Source organism: Muntiacus reevesi, chromosome 7 (assembly GCF_963930625.1).
Source record: "Muntiacus reevesi chromosome 7, mMunRee1.1, whole genome shotgun sequence".
Taxonomy (NCBI): Eukaryota; Metazoa; Chordata; class Mammalia; order Artiodactyla; family Cervidae; genus Muntiacus; species Muntiacus reevesi.
This window is the reverse complement of record NC_089255.1, coordinates 45,909,955-45,929,839: the sequence shown is the minus strand read 5'-3', so window position 1 is coordinate 45,929,839 and position 19,885 is coordinate 45,909,955. Positions and strand designations below refer to the sequence as shown.

General features: G+C 44.6%; 1 protein-coding gene across 3 annotated transcripts in view; it reads left to right on the top strand.

Annotated features, from left to right (window-relative positions):
* TLN2 (talin 2) overlaps nucleotides 1-19,885 on the top strand; it is a 483,978-nt gene that overhangs the window by 320,902 nt on the left and 143,191 nt on the right. For all 3 annotated transcript variants that reach the window (XM_065940303.1, XM_065940301.1, XM_065940302.1), the window contains exons 13-22: nucleotides 475-576; nucleotides 1,558-1,634; nucleotides 4,072-4,252; nucleotides 5,160-5,273; nucleotides 8,231-8,339; nucleotides 9,096-9,304; nucleotides 10,445-10,543; nucleotides 14,359-14,526; nucleotides 15,981-16,275; nucleotides 18,735-18,901. In XM_065940303.1, coding sequence (XP_065796375.1) covers nucleotides 475-576; nucleotides 1,558-1,634; nucleotides 4,072-4,252; nucleotides 5,160-5,273; nucleotides 8,231-8,339; nucleotides 9,096-9,304; nucleotides 10,445-10,543; nucleotides 14,359-14,526; nucleotides 15,981-16,275; nucleotides 18,735-18,901 — 1,521 coding nt within the window. The remainder of the gene's footprint in view (nucleotides 1-474; nucleotides 577-1,557; nucleotides 1,635-4,071; nucleotides 4,253-5,159; nucleotides 5,274-8,230; nucleotides 8,340-9,095; nucleotides 9,305-10,444; nucleotides 10,544-14,358; nucleotides 14,527-15,980; nucleotides 16,276-18,734; nucleotides 18,902-19,885) is intronic.

The window sequence follows — 19,885 nt, the reverse complement described above, 5'->3', positions numbered from 1 at the left end:
TGCCTACCTGGGTTGTGGACAAGGGCCTGGAATGGCCAGGCTTTCATCGCTTTGCAGCTGCCCATGAGCAACTCGGTTGTAAAGCTGCTTGAGGCTCCCAATTAGGTCTTTGTTGAGCTTCCCATCTCCTGGTCCCTTGGCCAGAGAGAACAGACTTTCATAGACTTCCTGTTGGAGTTCCCAAGTTTCAGGCCTCTCCAGCACCCAGCCTTGGAAACGTGGGATATAAAATAAAACTCAAGAACTCATCAGATTGTGGTCCCTCGAGTACTGAGGTCACCTGTCAATACACCTTTCCAGTTTTCAGAGCCCTTCCGTTGTTTGTTGGATACAGTTTAGTGTGTTCAGTTGTATTTAGGGGAGATGAGCAAGAACAAGTGAATCTATGCCAAAACTTGTTCCAAGATTGGAACCCTCACGTTTGAAACTGGTGATGTGACTGTAGTTCTTCTAATGTGAGTTTTTCCCCCCTAGGATTTTGGCGAGTATCAGGAAAGCTACTACTCCGTACAGACCACTGAAGGAGAGCAAATATCCCAGCTGATTGCAGGCTACATTGACATCATCCTCAAAAAGGTATTTAATACTGTGCAGATTCGATAGCACTTCTTTATTAAAAAGTCTCAGTTTGGATGATATAGCTACCTGGAAAATAAAAAAACTCATGTAAAGTACATGATGCACTAATGGAATCTTTAACATTAAGATTGCTTGAGTGTGCAGTCTTTGACCGCAAATCCATTTCTAATTTTGCTGCAGCTCACATTTGTGTGATTGACTGCCAGGTAGTGAGCAATAGTGTATCATTTAGCTAATGAATGAGCCTAGCTCACCCCTCAGCATCTTCCTTTCTAGGTAATTGTTACATTTTCCTCATAGAAACTGGGTTGAGGGCCTGAAGATTTTCTTTCATTTTTTTTCTTTCTCTCTCATCCAGTTTTAACGAGGGGGAGGGTGTTATATGCCATAGTGGTACACAGAATAGCCTTTCTTAAGGTTTCAAGACACCACCCACTGAAATAACCAAGTTCTTGTAGAGTATTACTGTGTCTTAATTTTGGCCACCTCATGCGAAGAGTTGACTCATTGGAAAAGACCCTGATGCTGGGAGGTATTGGGGGCAGGAGGAGAAGGGGATGACAGAGGATGAGATGGCTGGATGGCATCACCGACTCGATGGGCATGAGCTTGAGTAAACTCCGGGAGTTGGTGATGGACAGGGAGGCCTGGCGTGCTGTGATTCATGGGGTCGCAAAGAGTCGGACACAACTGAGCAACTGAATTGAACTGAATTTTAACTATATGAAATTGTCTGTGCAATAAATATATACAGAAGGCATTATATATATGTGTGTGTATATATATATATATAATAATACATTTCTTTTTCATTATAGCTATTGATTTTATTCACCTATCACTTATTAAATATCCCATTCAAGGAATTTGGGATAAACCTTAACATACCTGCTTATGTGGCTCATTTTAAAAGGCCTCCTTAAAAGGATCTTGTGTCAAGACCCTGCTAACTTTCATGTTTGTCTTGTTTTACCTCAGAAACAAAGTAAAGATAGATTTGGACTGGAGGGCGATGAGGAGTCAACTATGTTAGAAGAGTCCGTTTCCCCTAAAAAGTAAGTGTATTTAAGATCAGGGATAACTGCCTTCTCCCAGCATGGGTAGGTTTCCTCGGGCCAACTCTGGGCTGGTTGCCCTGAAGTTCTTCACATGGAGGAGGTGATATCGGATGAGATAGATGAGTCTTGCTTCTCAAAGTGTGGTCCCCAGACCATTATCATCACTGTTGGGGTGAGGGTGGCTGGGGATTTCAGGGGAGACATGGAAGTCCATGTGGTACTTAATTCTATCTTTAGACATGGTAAGCCTTCATGTCCCGTTTTGAATTTCTGATTTAAATATCATAAACTGCATCATTATCATCAAAGCCTGGAGAGTGAGTTCAATTCTGTATCTTTTGGTCTAGGGACCTACCCAGTAGGGGAATTTTTGTTTATGAGACACTTGTTACTGCCGTGCTTGATACACGTGTCGTGAGGTTGCAAAGGGAAGTAAGAACATGAACTCTGGAGCCAGAGTTACTGGGTTTCAATCTGGGGTCTGTTTTTCAATGTGTGGCCTTGGGGGCATTATAAGTTTTCTCTGTCTCCTTCATCTCATCTATAAAATGATAATAATAATTGATAGTACTACCTTATAAGTTGATTTTGATGCTTGAGTTCTTAATAATTCCTATAAAACTAATAAAGCACATTAAGCAATCTCTGGGACATGATACATGTTTGCTATTTTTATCATTATTTTAAATTTAGAACAGTCTCAATTTAGCCCCATTTTGTAAATGAGGAAACTGAGATTTATTAAAATTTAGGAATAGGCAAGACTTGTTGAGAAACCTGTTCACCCACTCCCTTGATGCTCATAGAGCATTGTAGTGACAGTTTTTCGTGTCTGTACTGTGTGTGTCCACCTTGCTGTCTTACTTGATCCCAGCAACACCCCCCATGGAAGAGGTAGGCTAGATCTTGTCGTCCTCAGACCGTGGATGAGCAATCTGAAGCTGCTGGAGGTTAGTTGAGATGCACAGCTGGGGCTGAGCCAGGACTCGGATTCAGGTCTGTGACATCTCCTCTAGGGCAGCATCTTGAACTCGCCCAGTCATAGTCACTGTTTCTCTGCCTTGGCCGCTGTGTACCACTTTCTCACAGTTTGCATCATAATCCCCTTGGAAGTGCTTCTCTATTTGTCCCATATTAGTATACAGCTTGGAGCCAAATTTGATGTACTGCATTTCAAGTACTATTTGGTACCCCTGACAAAAGACTTGAATTTCTTGGAGTTACTAATGACCATCAGATGAATGTTAGTAAGCTAGTGCTTCCTAATAGGGTGAGCTGTGCACTTCACAGGATCCCACTGCACTTGAACTTCTCCTAGGAGAAGCTCAGTAAGTGTCTGTGCTCTTAGTGCTGGGACCCTCCCCTGCCTGGCGCCGCTGCAGCCCCTTCCCACTGCAGAGAGCATCACAGTCCATGGAGATCATCACGAGATCTTTCACTTCTTCCTGTATTAGACAGTGGCTGAGATCTTAGAATGCAGCTGAGCTCTGAGAGGAGCCTTAGATGCATCCTCTCTAGTGCCAGTTCCTCTGCAGATGTTAATGTCACTCCGTGGATACTTGTCGATTGGTACCCTAGCTTGACTCACAACCTTTGCCCTGGGCAACAGGAAGTGAACTGTGATGTTTCCAGAATCCTGGGGCAGAGGCTCCTGTGCCTTAATACAGCTAGTCACCAGCCCTGCCCCACCCCCTACACACCCCCCCACACAGACTCTCCCACATTCCCTGTGGGTTTGTCCTCTGGGTTATCAGATTCTTACCCTCATGTGCTCAAAGTCCTTTGCACTCACCTCTCATTGCAAGAAAATATCAACAGGTAAAAACTTGAAAATTTTTTTTACTAGATGCCTTGGGAGTCTTCCCAGACTTACGTTGAAATCATCTGGAAGAGGTACCAAAGTCAGCCAGTCATCAAGGCTCCACAGGTGTTGAAACATCCTCTGTGGTCAGTGGCTTTCCACCTGAGGAAGGAGAGCTAAGCTGAGGGAAATGTGAAGTTCATTTCCACATTTCTTCCTTCAAACTAAGGATTACTGATCTCTGTCCCTAGGGCTTAGAATAGAACCTGGCCTGCAGTAGATTTGTGTTGAATGAACGCTATTTCACATAGAATTTACCAAATACTACATCACTGTATCCAGAACATTCGCTTAGGCCTAGAACATCATTGTTTTCTGTGTCCTTCTGAACAGCTAATAGCGTAATGCCAGGAGTTAATTACAGTACTGATGATATAAAAAGATTCTTTCATCTCAGAGTTTTGCTGAGCATTTTAGTGCTGTTACCTCACTCATGACTCTGTCTGTATTTGCCTCTTTTAAATTGGTTGTCATAGCATGAAGCACAAGGACTGCTGGCACCTATGGTGTCAGGTGACGTGACACTCCCCGTGAGCGGCCAGCTCGCAGTGACCACAGTGTCTGTCCCCGCAGGTCCACCATCTTGCAGCAGCAGTTCAATCGCACCGGGAAGGTGGAGCATGGCTCGGTGGCGCTGCCAGCTGTGATGCGCTCCGGCTCCAGCGGGCCTGAGACCTTCAATGTTGGCAGCATGCCCTCTCCGCAGCAGCAGGTCATGGTTGGGCAGATGCACCGCGGCCACATGCCCCCGCTGGTGAGGCTCCCGGGGGCCTTGCCCTGCCCGTCACCAGGCTGCCCCTGGTGCCCAGGGAGCAATACCAGCCTGGTGATGGGTTGTGTGTGTTATCCCCACTCTTGCTACTTCCTGTCTGCACCCTGGATCTTCAGCTGGGCGGTCCCAAATGCCCAATTCCCAGTGTGTTTTCTTTTAAATGGGTGGCTCTGGCAGTGCTCTGTCTAGGACTACAGGTGTCCTCAAGGGCTGGACAAGAGCCAGTGGCCTGTCCATGTGGTTTGTGAGTGAGGGCTAGGACCCTGCTCCCCCACTTGCCCATTAGCCCAGTACCCCTCAAAGAGGCTCAGAAGTAGACCAAGTCTGTTCCACTCCACACATCCCCTGAGCACATCATTGGTTTCTTGCACTGTGCTCGTCTGCCTGACTGGGGCCTCCCTGGAATCTTGTGCTTTGGGACAAGAACTTTTTGAAAGCAGAAGAGCCTGAAAGCCCAGAAGTGATTTGACTGAAGAAGTATGTTGACTGTATTGTAGGTTTGGGTGAAATTTTTATTTACTTACCAAGAATTCAGATGTAACACCCACATGATTCCTGTGCAGGGGAACTTCTGTTCTGAATACTCAAGGGTTGGGTCCCCTGAGCTCCCAGCAGGGGACTCTTTCTCAGCCTTCTTGTCAGCTAATTATGCTCTCTACACTCTGCTGATTATAATCACTCTATTGCAAACACCCCTATTTAGTATTCTATTCATGTAGTACAATACCTATTTCCAGCCCCAGTTGAAATAGGAGGTGGTTCAGGCAGTTTGTTGAGTGGTACTCTGGACTGCTGTGTCTTGATCCCAGGTCCAATTTCCTTGCTTACATAGAGGCTCTGTCGCCAGGCCAGGAGCATGGTGTGACCCCTGTGTTACCTACCTTTGCAGACCTCAGCCCAGCAGGCCCTCATGGGGACCATCAACACGAGTATGCACGCTGTCCAGCAGGCCCAGGACGACCTCAGCGAGCTCGACTCCCTGCCACCTCTTGGCCAGGATATGGTGAGGGTCGTTCAGCACTGTTTTTTTTGTTTTGTTTTTTTTTGAGAATATTTTCTTTTTTTAAATATTTATTTATTTGTCTATGCCAGTCTTAGTTGCAGCACATGGGATCTTTAGTTGTGGCCTGTGGGGTCTGTTTCCCTGTCCAGGGATTGAACCTGGGTCCCCAGCCTTGGGAGCATGGAGTCTTAGCCACTAGACCTCCACGGAAGTTCAGCATTTTTATTTGATGTCTCTGCCCTCACAGAAAATGGGATTCTGCACTCTGGCTGGTTTCAGTGAGGTGAATCTCTGTCTCCAGCTGGGTGAGGTGCCAATCCATAGTTTTTTTTAGAGATGGGAGTCCCTGTCTTTAAGCTGCACCCAAGGAAGAGGGTGCTAGTGGTAAAGAACCCACCTGAGATGCAGGAGACATAAAAGATATTGATTTGATCCCTGGGTTGGGAAGATCCCCACTCCAGTATTCTTGCCTGGAGAATCCCATGGACGGAGGAGCCTGGAGGGCTATAGTCCATAGGGTCACCAAGAGTTGGACATGACTGAAGCAACTTAGCAGTTAGCACAGGAAAAAGAATCATGAAATGCTATGGGCTATTGGCAGTACCCCTTTAGGCTAAGAACTTAGACTCAAGTGGGGCCCAAATTCCAGCCCCACGGCTCAGTGACTGTGTCATTCTGGGCAACTTACTCTCTCTAAGGTCCACTTTGTTATCCCTGAGAAGGGCTGTTGTGAAGGGTTGACAATACAATCACATACAAAGTTCTTCCTTTGTGTGCGGGCTTCCCTTGTGGCTCAGCTGGTAAAGAATCTACTTGCAATCCAGGAGACCTGGATTCGATCCCTGGGTTGGAAAGATCCCCTGGAGAAGGGAGCAGCTACTCACTCTAATTTTCTGGCCTGGGGAATTCCATGCACTGTATAGTCCATGGGGTCACAAACAGTCGACACAGCTGAGCGACTTGCACTTTCACTTCACAAAGTTCTGAGCCCCATACCTAACACAGTGCAAGCCCAGTGACTGTTAACTGGATTTGTTGTTAATACCAGTGGTTCTCACACTCTCAGAGTCACCCAGAGGCTTGCTAAAACAGACTGCTGGGCCCCTCCCCCATTTTTTCTGACTCAGTTGGTCTGGGGTGGGGCCGGAGAATTTGCATTTCCAGCAAGTTCTCAGGTGCTATTGCCTGTCTGGGAATTGTGCTTTGTGAACTGCTGGGTTCCTACTACTGAACTTTTCAATGAGGCAGAGCGATTAACTGCCTTCCCATAGCTGCCATTGCATGAACTCATCGAGTCCCTGCTGTTTAAATTGTGATCCCCAGGCCAGCAGCATTGGCAGCACCTAGGATCTTGTGAGAAGTACAGAATCTTAGGCCCTACCCACCCTTCTGAATCAGAATCTACGTTTTAGTTCCCAGCTGTTTTGTGTACACAGGGAAGTTTGCCAAGCACTTGCTAGCATTGTCATTCTCTGTCCTGCTTTGCACATTAGAGTCACCTGAAGGGCTTAAAGGACAAAGCCTAGGGCCCAGGTCAGACCAAGAAGATCAGTATTGCTGGAGGTGGGGCCTGGGTTTCCATGGTGTTTCATCTCTCTTTGTGATTGTCGTATGCAGCCAGGGTTGGAAACCACGGCTGTAGTACTGCCTGGTATCATAGGGGCAGAACCAAGACACATTTGTAGCCTCTTCTAATCCAGCCAGGACAGCTGCCTTCAAGTTCTCTCGGCTCAGTGTGGTTTTCATTTGTGTACTTGTAAACCTGAAGGGTGCAGCATCCTCAGGCCTGTTTCTGTCGTCTCTGAAGTTACTAAGTATTTTGCTTTCAGGAACTTGAGATTAAAAATACATATGGCAGGCCTCCCATATCCAGCACAGTTGGGAGAGGGAGTTTTTAAATAGTTGGACTTAATATTCTTGCTTCACAAATTTTTGAAGAATTAATATATAAAGTATCTTAGTGCTAGACATACTCTGAACCAAGATTAATATTTTGGGAATATTTGGGGAGGGAGACCAGAGCCGTCTATTACCATGGGATCACCATTGGCAGTGTAAGCGCTCATTTATTGGCTAAGACCAGAAATGGCCAAAAGCAGAATGTGCTAAGAGTCATATGAGCATAAAGTATAAGAACTAGAAAGGTTTCAAAAGACCACTGAGTTTCTATAGCAGAAGAAATTTAGGCACAGGAACTGGGTGAAGTTTGCTCAATGTCACATCACATATTATGGATCCAGAGCAGGGGTCTTGAAGACCACTCCTCAAAATCCTGCCGAGAACGGTGCACATCAGCATGATATTCATGTCATAAAAGACAGTTGCCATGCTGAGAGAACACTCTCAACTAAAACACCCTAATTCTCACTCCATTCTCTAAACAAATTAAGATGGGATGGGGCCGGAGAATTTGCATTTCCAGCAAATCTGGAAATTTGCCTGCCAGATGCAGTAGACACAGGAAATACAGGTTCAATCCCTGAGTTGGAAAGATCCCATTGAGTAGGAAGTGGCAACCCACTCCAGTCTTCTTGCCTGGGAAATCCCATGGACAGTGGAGCCTGGAGGGCTATAGACCTTGGGGTCAGAAGGAGTCAGACAGGACTTAGCATGCACTTTGGTGCCTCTGTGCAGTATTATTATAAGATACTAATTACCTCCTTTTTTTTTTTAAACTGAATTTATCTATGTAAAACCACAGAAAGTTTTTGTCTCCAAGATCTTAAAGAAAAGATAACCCGAGTAAGAAGCATTGAGAACTTTCATTCCATGTGGCATGAATGAATGAGCAAGAGACCTGTTAAGGACATTGTTAAAGATGACGTAAGGGCCTCATGGGTGCCGGCCCAGTGAGAGGAGTGTGGTCAGAATGCTGGTCTCATTTTATGGCATGGCTTCTCTGGTTTCCTGGGTAACCCTGTGCAGTGATTGTGTCATGCAGTTATCTGGTTTTGCAGGCGTCTAGAGTGTGGGTTCAGAATAAAGTGGATGAATCCAAACATGAAATCCACTCTCAAGTCGATGCCATCACAGCTGGAACCGCGTCAGTTGTTAACCTCACAGCCGGTGAGTCCCTGAGGGATTTGTGGTGTATTGTGGTTTTGTTCAAGAAAAAAAAAAAAGAAGTTCTTATTCTATGATCGAAGCAACAGATTTTTCCTATTCTGTGAGAAGAGTCTGTTTTTAGGCCCTCACAATGCTTCAGGCATTTTCTCCCCTTGACCCAGGAGAAATGTGGGGACCCTCTCTTGCCTTTGTGACTGTATCATGCACCCTCAGTGAAAAGCACTTACTCAGCTCATTGTCCTTCAAGCTGCTGGACATACTTCAAAGTTTACTGAGGCCAGTTTCTGCCTTCTGAGAGCTTACAGTCTCAACATGGTTTTGTATGACTAGCCATCACAGGTGCCTTCCTCCATCTTGTCTAGCTGTGGTCTTCTCTGGATTGCATGGCTCTCAGCCTTGCATTTTCATGTGAGAGCCAGGGACGATCTTGGCATCACCAAGCAGTGTTGCAGTGTTTCAGGGACAGAGTTGACCTCTCCAAGCTGCTGACCTTGGAGAGGCCTTCTGAAAAGGACCATGAGATGCTAGTTTTAAAGGTGTTCATGCTCAGAATCTCAAAGTATGAGATCTCGGGGTGAAGGGACCTCGTGAAGAGCAGCCTTGGAGATAGGGAGAAGAGATGAGTCATCTGACTCTTGCAGGATGGCACAAGGGGGCAGGGTCTGCTGCCAGTGTCACCATCTGTCTTGTGTTACCCTGGGCTCTCTGCAGCCTTCACTGCCCTTCTTTGATGGTGTCAGTCCTTCTCTGTCACAGGTGATCCTGCAGACACCGACTACACTGCCGTGGGATGCGCCATCACCACCATTTCTTCCAACCTGACGGAGATGTCCAAGGGTGTGAAGCTGCTGGCGGCCCTCATGGATGACGAGGTGGGCAGCGGGGAGGACTTGCTCAGAGCCGCGAGGACCCTCGCCGGGGCCGTGTCAGATTTGCTGAAAGCTGTGCAGCCAACTTCTGGAGAGGTGAGCTTTGGGGTGAGCAGTCACTCAACGTTCTTTTTTTTAACTTTTTATTTTGTATTGGGGTATAGACGATTAACAATGTTGTGGTAGTTTCCAGTGGACAGTGAGGAGACTCAGCCATCTATATACATGGATCCATTCTCCCCCAAAGTCACTCAAGCTCTGATGAGGTAGATGCAGCCTTTGGGACCCGTGGGACTCTTGCTTCCCTAGTTGCTCCTTCCATTCCAGTGGCTCAGGGTTTGGGGTTGCAGAAGCTATGGTGCAACCTTTGATACTGGCTAAGCATTACTCTGCTAACAAAGGTCCACATAGTTAAGACTGTGGTCTTCCTAGTGGTCACATGTGGTTGTGAAAGCTGGACTATAAAGAAGGCAGGGCACCAAAGAATTGATGTCTTCCAACTGTGGTGCTGGAGAAGATTCCTGAAGATCTCCTGGAGAGCAAGGAGATCAAGCCAGTCAATCTTAAGGGAGATCAACCCTGAATACTCGTTGGAATGACTGATGCTGAAGCAAAAGCTCCAGTATTTTGGCCATCTGATGTGAACAACCAACTCATTGGAAAAGTGGTCCCTGATGCTGGGAAAGATTGAGGGCAGAAGGAGAAGAAGGTGTCAAAGGATGAGATGTCTGGATGGCATCACCAATGCAATGGACTTGAACTTGGGCAAACTCTGGGAGATAGTGAGGGACAGGGAAGCCTGGCATGCTGCAGTCCATGGCATCACAAAGAGTTGGACGTGACTGAGTGACTGAACAACAACAAGCTCTTAGAAGGAAGCCTCCCTTCCCCCACCCAAGACTACTTGATTAGATGTAACCTCAGAAACTAGCACACACGTGACGAATACACGTGTAAAGGGAATACAAGTCTGTACCCTAATTTCCTACCAATTGAATGAGGCTTGTTAATTGATTGTTTCAAATCTATTCAGACATTGCTGGTGTTGAGCCATCAGCCAGTTCCTTGCACGGATTCTACAAGGACCTGTATGTCTCCTGTCTGGCAGACAGTTCCAGTTTCGTGGGGTGCAGGAGGAGGCCACCCTGTGGGATTCCTCTTCCCGTACTGCCGTGTCTGATGGCGCTGGGGAGGAGCGCCTTCTCTCTCCCACTAAGATGTGCTCTGTGTTTGTAGCCTCGACAGACAGTTTTGACTGCCGCTGGAAGCATTGGACAAGCCAGCGGGGATCTTCTGCGGCAGATCGGAGAGAATGAGACTGATGAGCGATTCCAGGTAAGATATTTGCAGTGCATAATCTTGGAACCTAAGTGATGGTAGGGAGAAGGTAATGAAAAACTGAGTCTTCCTTGAACTGACAAGAGAAAGGTGAAGGTGGATTATCTTAGAGTGTGATCTTTTATGTGTTAACGGAAAAAAATTTTAATTGAAAAACTCAATTCACTTACACCATATATCACCACATTGAAACATCTACTTAGCTGTTCTTACTAGTCAGCATGCTGCTGACTTTAACTCAAACATGGAGGGAATAATATCACAACCATCTTATATCAACCACCCAACTCTACAGTTATCCACTCATGGCCAGTGTTGTTTTATCTATTTGGGGCAGTTTTGAATTGCATCATCCTTGAATCTGCATGTAAGAGTGAAAACACATGCACTCCCATACACTCTGCTCCCACATAGCACAAGCATTCCTTTGTGTTGAGAGCTCTTTGAATATGTCTGTGTCATGTTCAAAACCACAAGTGTGGCAGAGAAGTCCTTTTTGTCACCCCCCCTCCCCCTTTTTTTCCAATACCAAAGACGTATCCTCTGGGGACCAGCTGTTGCCACTGTCTGCAGCTGGCTGGATGCACTGCCAGCTCAGACAAGGTCTCAACTTGTCTGTCTGTATTCCCGGCCCCCGCAAATGGGGTGGGGAGGCCTCCTGCTGGGGATCTTGAGGACAGACGAACTCCTCTTCTGACATACTTATGGGCAGATGCCTTTTATTCCTCTTCCTCCTCCTCCTAAGTCTTAATTTTACAAGTAACATACAAATACATTCTCATTAAACTGCTGCAGTTCAAACCCAGGTTTTCAGGAAGGTACCCTTTTTTAAATCCTATGTCAGGTTCAGTGTTTGGATTTTCTGTAGAATTCAGAATAAGATCATTCAGCTTTCTATTAGCATTCAAGTTGCCTCAAGGGGGGCAATCTTGCTTGCTATTTTGTCTAGAACTACTGGATTTCATCACCTCAAGATGTGTCAGTTACTCTAAGATATGATCATATATGTTGTGGTACATTAAACATGCCCGTTCTCCTCTACTTTCCACATTCTTGGGGTGCTGGGAACATAGGACTCGTTCAGATCCTGCATTAAGGCATGAACATTCAGTGCATGAACATTCATGTGATCAGGGAGGCTGAGACACAGAATGGGTGGTAGGGGTATTCCTGGAAGCCATTTCTGTGCTAGCATGGCCAGTAATAACTGTAAACAGAACTAACTGTAGACCACATAAATACAACCTGCTAAAGCCAAGCTAATTATGTCCTCATCCTTACTTCCCCTTGTCTAGATCCCCAAACACATGTGTTGTCCTGTGGATTTTGTATTAGAGCAAGTAGTTCTTTGTAGGTAGGTACCTACTTAGAAATTGCTTAATTACGAGATTCATCCGTTGGTTTACTCGGCTTAATTATCTTGAAGCAGTCGACTTATTTTCTAATGTCTGGGAAAAGTTGAGAGGGAAGTCACAGCTCTTCCTTAAAGCATCTCATATATCCTTTTGGGTTTTTTGGGGTTTTTTAAAAAATAGATTTTTCCCCTTTTATTCTTTGACAAACTGTTTCCATCACATGTAAATATAAACTCCACCTCCAAATGTCTGCTTCTGTTCAGATGGGCTAGAGAAGCAAGTTCAAGTTCAGGATAGTGTCCCATGGTGGTTTTCTTAACAGGAAAGACCTGGCTTGAATGTTTCCTATTTCTGTAAGGTCTCTAGGTAAACACCAGTGCAGTAAGGTGATCCTACAGCCTCCTCCAGTTGTGGGTAACCCCTGGCTTACTGACATTGGATTTCTTGCTCTCTTGGTTTTCCAGTTCTTGAGATCCTATCTTGGAGCTTTTTCATGAGTTTTCAATGTACTGCATGTTCCCAGAGTTAACAAAGGTTTATTCTACATGAGCTGCATAATAGTGGTCTTGTTGAAAAATTTGACAAGCGACTTGTCAGCAACTATAGCCATAGGATCATGTTCTTTTTCTCACTGTATTTTTTGTGTGCGGGGGGACAAAATTAGTAGGAGAATCAGGATTTCTTTAAATCAGTCTAACAAAGCCTTTTAGAACAATCAAGAGTTTGCATGACCAAATCTTGGTCCCTGGGTGAGAAGATGGATTCCTTTCGAGGGAAGGAATACTTTGACACATTTTGGAAGACTGCTTTTAAAAATCTTGATAATAATTTGTGACTTTCAAATTTTGCTTTCACTAAGTATTGAGATAGAGGGCCAAGAACTGTAACTTTGCAGGCTGTGTTGGGATCAATTTCTAGAAGTTATATGGCAGATGAGTGCCAGTCAGCTCCCAAAGGCCTCTTCACCTCTCAGCACCACTGGCTGTTGAGAGGCTTTTCCTTGGACATCGAATAAACACCAGAGACCTAAAAAAGACTAGACCACAGTACCTTTTTCAGACTGCTTTGTTATTTTCCATTTTAAAATCTCCTTACTTGGTGGATTCGTGGGTTTCTGATTTGCCTGGATAACATATATAGTCCTGGGCTTTCCAAGTGACTCAGTGGTAAAGAACCCTCCTGCCAATGCGGGAGACATGGGTTCAAACCCTGGGTCAGGAAGATCCCTTGGAGAAGGAAATGGCAGTGCACTCCAGTATTCTTGCGTGGGAAGTCCCATGGACAGAGGAGTCTGGCAAGCTACAATTCATAGGGTCACAAAAGAGTGGCAGCAACAACAAACATATAGTCTTTGCTCTGTATAAAATTGTACAGGCAGAACACTCTTTCCAGTATATCTTCTCATAAAATATCTTGTAAAGACTCTGTGGGTGCCCTTTGCATTTGGAATCAAAAGTGCTTTTCATTATCTGATGAATTAATAAAGACTTCTGGCCACATTTCCTCTGGGAGAAAGCCTCGATATGCTGGTTCAAAATAAAATTGGCCTATATGTTTGGGAAGGCATTTCCAAACCAAATAAATGACCTTCAATATTAAAAGCCAAGAAGTGCATTAAATGTAGCAGTGGTGATTCTTCAGGTCACAGAATGGTGGCAGACCTGATGGGGTGAGTCAAGGGATTCTCCAGCCCGCAGGCAGAAAGCCTTTATGTTGACCTGCAACATAAACTAATCTTTAAAGGCTCAGAGGGCTTTGCATCATTGGTGAGGTCTTCTTGAGGCTGGTTTATTTACGTAGGCTCACTTTCCATTTTCATAATAATTAATCTCCATCTAGAAGGCTACAGAACACTGAGAATAACTTAGGTTCAGAGCTTAGGTTCAGCTCATGAGCTCTTGAGCTGGAGGTGCTGTCCATGCATGTTCAACGTTGCCCTCTGGAGGCCAGGATGTGGCTGAGTTTCTGATGACAGCTTGGATCCTTGTGCAAAGTAGAAATCCGAAAGATAAATTTTCAAGTCGCAGTGGAGCATGATGACATAGCGGGCCATGAATCTCATCCTTCCTACCACTCATAGTATATATTTTCAGCTGGATCTACCACATACTCAGGAGGTGTTGTCAAGATTCTAAGTGTTGTTTAAATGCACAAATGTGAATCAATGGTTAAAATAAAAGCCCTTCCTTCAAATTAACCTATTTTAGATTGAAACCCATGCTAGTTATAGTACAGGAGACTGTAGTATTAGGATTAAGTCTCCTTCCTTAATTAGCTCTCAGACTAACTTGACATTTCAGTAAAATAAGTGGAAAAAGTGTTATTCTAAAGTACTGAAGCAAAAAGGTCAAATGGAATTTTAATAAAATATTTAAGTGGACACCACGCTTTATTTTTCCGGCTCTGATGGATGATTAGGAAAATATAAATAACTATTTTCTGTTTCCCTTTTCTTAGGATGTTTTAATGAGTTTGGCTAAAGCTGTTGCCAATGCTGCTGCCATGTTGGTACTAAAGGCAAAGAATGTTGCCCAAGTGGCTGAGGACACGGTCCTCCAGAACAGGGTGATCGCCGCTGCCACCCAATGCGCCCTCTCTACCTCCCAGCTTGTGGCGTGTGCCAAGGTAAGCTGGTGGGCACCCCAGCCCTTTCTTCAGAATGTCACGTGCTCTTATCCGCCCTCAGTCACTGAGAGGAAGCAGGGACCGAGCTTGTTAAAATTGTCTAAGATTCAGAGCTTGCTTCAGGTGTCTTTTAGGTGAAATGGTAGTATTTTAGCGTAAGCTGTCCAATTCCACTTTAATAATTTTTCCTTGCTCAAGTCCTCAAGAAATGGTACTTTTCTGTGTCTAATTGCCATTTCTGCACGTAAATTGCCGTGTCTCCCCTTCGGACTTCTCAGGATGTCTTATTTACCCCTGTGCACAAAGAGCTCTTGGGTTGTGCCGTTACAGCATTATACATGGGTTCAGTAATAATCTGCAGAGTTGGTGGGAGCCCTTTCTGCACTGCACAGTATCAGAATGAGGGATAATGATGTAGTTCATGGTTGTCATTAGAATATACACACTCTGTATACCGCAGTACCTCGTGAAGCACCATCACCCCTGGTTTACTGAAGCGGAAACTGAGGCCCTTAGATGTTACTGAGTAGATTACAGCCACAGATATCATAAGTGCCTAGACTAGGCTTGCAACTCAGGCTCGTCTAACTTCAGATACCCTTGCCACTCAACCACGTGTATCTTTGCTGAGATAATGCATCAGAAGGTGGTAGGTGTCAGTTTCTCCACCTGACGATACAGCATACTGTACAGATCTGTAAGAGCTTCCCTCATGACTCAGCAGTAAAGAATCCTCCTGCCAGTGCAGGAGACATGGATTCAATCCCTGGGTCAGGAAGATTCCCTGGAGGAGGGAATGGCAACCCACTCCAGTTTTCTTGCCTGGGAAATCCCATGGATGGACAGAGGAGCCTGTTGGATTCCAGGCCACAGAATCACAAAGAGTCGGACACAACTGAGCACACACGCATGGATCTGTCATCTGGTTCACCCCGGCATTTCCGTTCCTAGGAGAGGGTTTGCAGCATCATTCTGAGGCATCATTGATGGTCTCCCTCCTCCTGCTTTCCTTGTTCACCAGCCTAGTTTCACAGATGCTGATGCAACCCCCTCTACTCTCTCAACCTTGAAGCAGACTTCCAGGAAATATATCCTCTGGGAAAAAAATCATAATTCTTTTACATAGTCTTTATCTCAGCTTGGAAGACTCAGTTCAGAGGTTCCCAAGAGGAGGAGGTGTAAATGGTAAATATCAGAAATTTCTCTCTACAGAAGTAGTCAGTAGTATCAGTGGTTATAGAGCAGTAATGGAGGTGAAAGTTAGTGGGCATCTAAAAATCACAAAGTGAAAAGGTCAAGTATGGGAAACCTCCAGTGATGGTTCAGTGTAATCCCTGGTCCTCTAAGTAAGGAACCGAGGCCCAGGGCATGGACGGACATGGCGGAAATGCTAGTGGGCCCTGGAGACTAGACTTGTGATGCGGTGCCCAAGAACCACTCCCGTCTCGCTTCAGGTCGTGAGCCCCACCATCAGCTCCCCTGTGTGCCAGGAGCAGCTGATTGAAGCAGGGAAGCTTGTGGATCGCTCAGTAGAGAACTGCGTCCGCGCCTGCCAGGCGGCGACCGACGACGCTGAGCTGCTGAAGCAGGTCAGCGCGGCCGCCAGCGTGGTCAGCCAGGCCCTCCACGACCTCCTGCAGCACGTCCGGCAGTTCGCCAGCCGAGGCGAGCCCATCGGCCGCTACGACCAGGCCACCGACACCATCATGTGTGTCACCGAGAGCATCTTCAGCTCCATGGGCGACGCTGGTGAGGGGCTGGGTTGCGGGCGTGGGTGGGCCAGGTGGTTTGGGGTTCCCCGATGGCGCTGACTGGGAGCAAGTCAGATGATGGTTTCCTGGACGCCTGGCAAAAGGGCAAATGCTAGTCACTGTCAGTCAGAGCCTTCTTCTGAGGCTGGGAAAGGTAGAAGGCTCCTTATCTGTCCATCCAAGCAACACCGACAGGAAGAGGCAAGAATGAGGCTTGGAAGTTTATTATACTCAGAGGTCCCAGTCAGGGCATCTCTGCTTGTCACACAGGGTCACAGGGGAAGCATCAGGTTCTGACCAGATGGCAAGAGACAGCATTGAGGAGAGAGCTCAGGCCATTGCCTTTACTGGGATTTCTGTAGAAAAAGCAAGATGGAGCAAGATAAACAACCTAGGTTTGACTCGTCTAAATAATTTCAACTGGCTCTTCCCTTATAGGTGTGATCCCAAGTTACCTGGTCCATGGCTCTGGGATGATGAAGGCAGAGAAATATTGCCTCCTGGCCCGTTAGGGGCCAGATAGAGGATGGCTCTGGATTGGTTAGTTTGCCACCATACTCTTGGCTGGACCCTTTCCTATCTCTATCTGTTGGCTAGCTTTGTGAGGGGCAGTTTCTTTCCAACCAGAAAAGTTTTCCTAAGATGTCAAGCATCACTATACATACATACATACATACACACACACACACACACACACATATATATGTAACCTATTAGTTAAAAATTATGTCTCCCCAGACCCAGCCCATCACTATCCCATCTAAATCTCTGGAAATTTCCACTTAACCAATTTCTGTTTTACCTGTTCAGAAATGTTCAGTCTGCCTACCTAGATATAGGTGTACGTGTATGTACCATCCTCTTTCTTTCCATATTAATGGAGTTCTATTACATATACTCTTTTGCAATATATTTCATTGAATATATTAGAATGTTTCTGCCTGTTGACCTATACACTATTCTTTCTAATGGGAGCATAGTATTCTATTCAAGAATACATCATAATTTACTTAACCAGTTGTTTTTTAATGGTGATTTCCAAATTTTTGTTTGTTTGACAAAATTAATATAGTAATCATTCTTGTAAAAATATCTCTTTACTTTGGGGAGTATATATAGGATAAGTTCCCATCATTTGAATTTCTGGGCCAATAAGTATGTACATTTTTAATTTTAAACATGTCTGAAATTTCTCTCCAGAAAGATTCCACAATTTGCAACCCTCCAGTAGTTTGAAAGATGTCTATTTTCCTACTTATTCATCAGCACAGAGCAATCGAGATTTTGTTTCTTTTTTTTTAAGAAAATTACCTTGTGCTTTTCTCCATCTTTCTTAAGTGATTTAAGAAGTGGCAGTACTCCATATATTTGGATTCTTTTGGTTCTTTTATTTAAATAAACTTCATACTGTGGAATATTTTTTATAGAAAAGTTGCTGAGTAATAGACTTTTCCTTTACTGATCCCCGTTTCCTCTGTTTTTCACATCTCCCCTAGCCTACAGGATATTGGTCAGGACTGGGAGATGAGCATTGGTATATTATAGTTCTTTAAACTACAGACATTATTCAGATTTCACCAGTTTTTCACTAATGTCCCTTCATTGTCCCAGGAGCTAATCCAGGGTACCTTGAATCGAGCACATTTTGATTTTCATGAAGTTTCCCATTCCCCCTTCATACTGCCAGTGCTTCAAGATTCCCCACAAATGACCCAAAGGAGGATATTTCTCATATTTGAATCATTTTAGTTTTTAATGTTTATGATAGTACCCCTTCCACTTCCAAAAGGAAGTTGAAACAGATTTCAATAAAATCACAGTTCCTAATAACAAGATCAAAACCAATGCTGGGAAGGAAAGGGTGAGCAAAGAAATAATTGATAGGGAGACTGGGCCAAAGCAGATCTCAGCATCTGAGCATGAAACTGGGGTCTGTGCTTTCTATGAGTTAGAGCCAAGTGACACAAATAGAGTGGGTTATGTGATACCACTCATCTGATGTCAGGCAGGCTCAAAATTAAAAAATATTTTTTTTCAATGCACATTACTCAAAGAGCTTATCATAGGGGCTTTTGTGTAAGAGACTCTTGATGTGAGGAAAATAATATTTTTTATGTAAGTATTTACTAAGCATAAATGCACACAATAAATCCACATAATCTTGTTCCCTGCTTTCTCTTTATAAAAAGTTCCTCTTAGGTTACTTATGTCATCTTTATCCCGCACAGTTAGAGACTGAACTTGGATGCCTTTGGGGTAGACAGGCCTGGCAGCCACAGGGAATGTTTTTGGTTCTGGGTCTGACTTGGCTTCACTGCTTAGGAATGGAGCATGGAGGCTCATTTCTCTTTGTCCTTTTTGCCAGAGTAACAGAGACGAGACTGTATTGGCCCCTGAGGTTTCCCCTGAGCTTTAAGAGGCAGACACACAGACTTCATCCTCTGTCCCACCCTCTAGGTGAAATGGTGCGCCAGGCCCGGGTCCTGGCCCAGGCCACCTCAGACCTCGTCAACGCCATGAGGTCAGACGCGGAAGCTGAAATCGACATGGAGAATTCCAAGAAGCTCCTGGCAGCAGCTAAACTCTTGGCTGACTCCACAGCTCGCATGGTGGAGGCTGCAAAGGTAGTACATTGGATTTATTCACTTGAAAAGTGAACGTATTGAAAGTAAGAATCTGGAAGTTACCTTCAAGATAGAGTGGTTAACGGAGTGCATGTTTTTGTTTGTTTAAAATCTATGTGGCTTTGTAATGTTTAACCTTCTTCAAGTGGGAAACAGGGAAGTCATGGAACACCTGAATGAAACTCTTTAGGGCAATGGTATTGACTCAGCCATAGATAGCAGAGTCCCTGCTTAGCAAGTATTCTTTCCATTAAGTCATTGCCATTGACTTTATTGAATAAAGTTGAGATTTTCAACAGTAAATTCACTTTGACCTGTTTTCTTCCTGTAGCCTTAATGTCACTTTACCCTCCATTTGACTTCTCAGCTAAATGTCTTTCAAGATTTTACATAAGTGACCAACTTATGGCTACCAAAGTGGGTGTGGGGAAGAGAGAAATTAGGAGTTTGGGATTAATATATGCATGCTATTATATATAAGATAGATAAACAAGAATCAACTATATAGCACAGGGAACTCTATACTCAATATTTTATAATAACCTATCTGGGAAAATAATCTGAAAAACGCAAAATTCAGCAAATTACTTTATATATAATTTTATATATAATGACCTTATATAATTTTATACCTTATAAAATTCATGTAGATATATGAATAAGAAAATAGAAACCACCTTCAATTTCATATCCCCAAGGTAACATGTTGAATGTATTCCTATGCATTTTCAGGTTCATAAAACATCCCCCACAGCTTAGCCTGTTTCCTTGGCTTCTAAGAGAACAGTAGTGTATCTCAACCAAGTATGTGAAGTTCATTCACTTTCGATTTCTGTGACATGCAGTGATACCCAGTAGACCTTCCTCCTTGTCTAACTCATCATTATATTAACTTAGGGGCTGAGAGTCCTTGGAGATATGTCCGAAAAGGGGCAGAGTCTGAACTTCCTTCCTCTGCTCTGATCCCTCTTTCTGTCAAGAAGC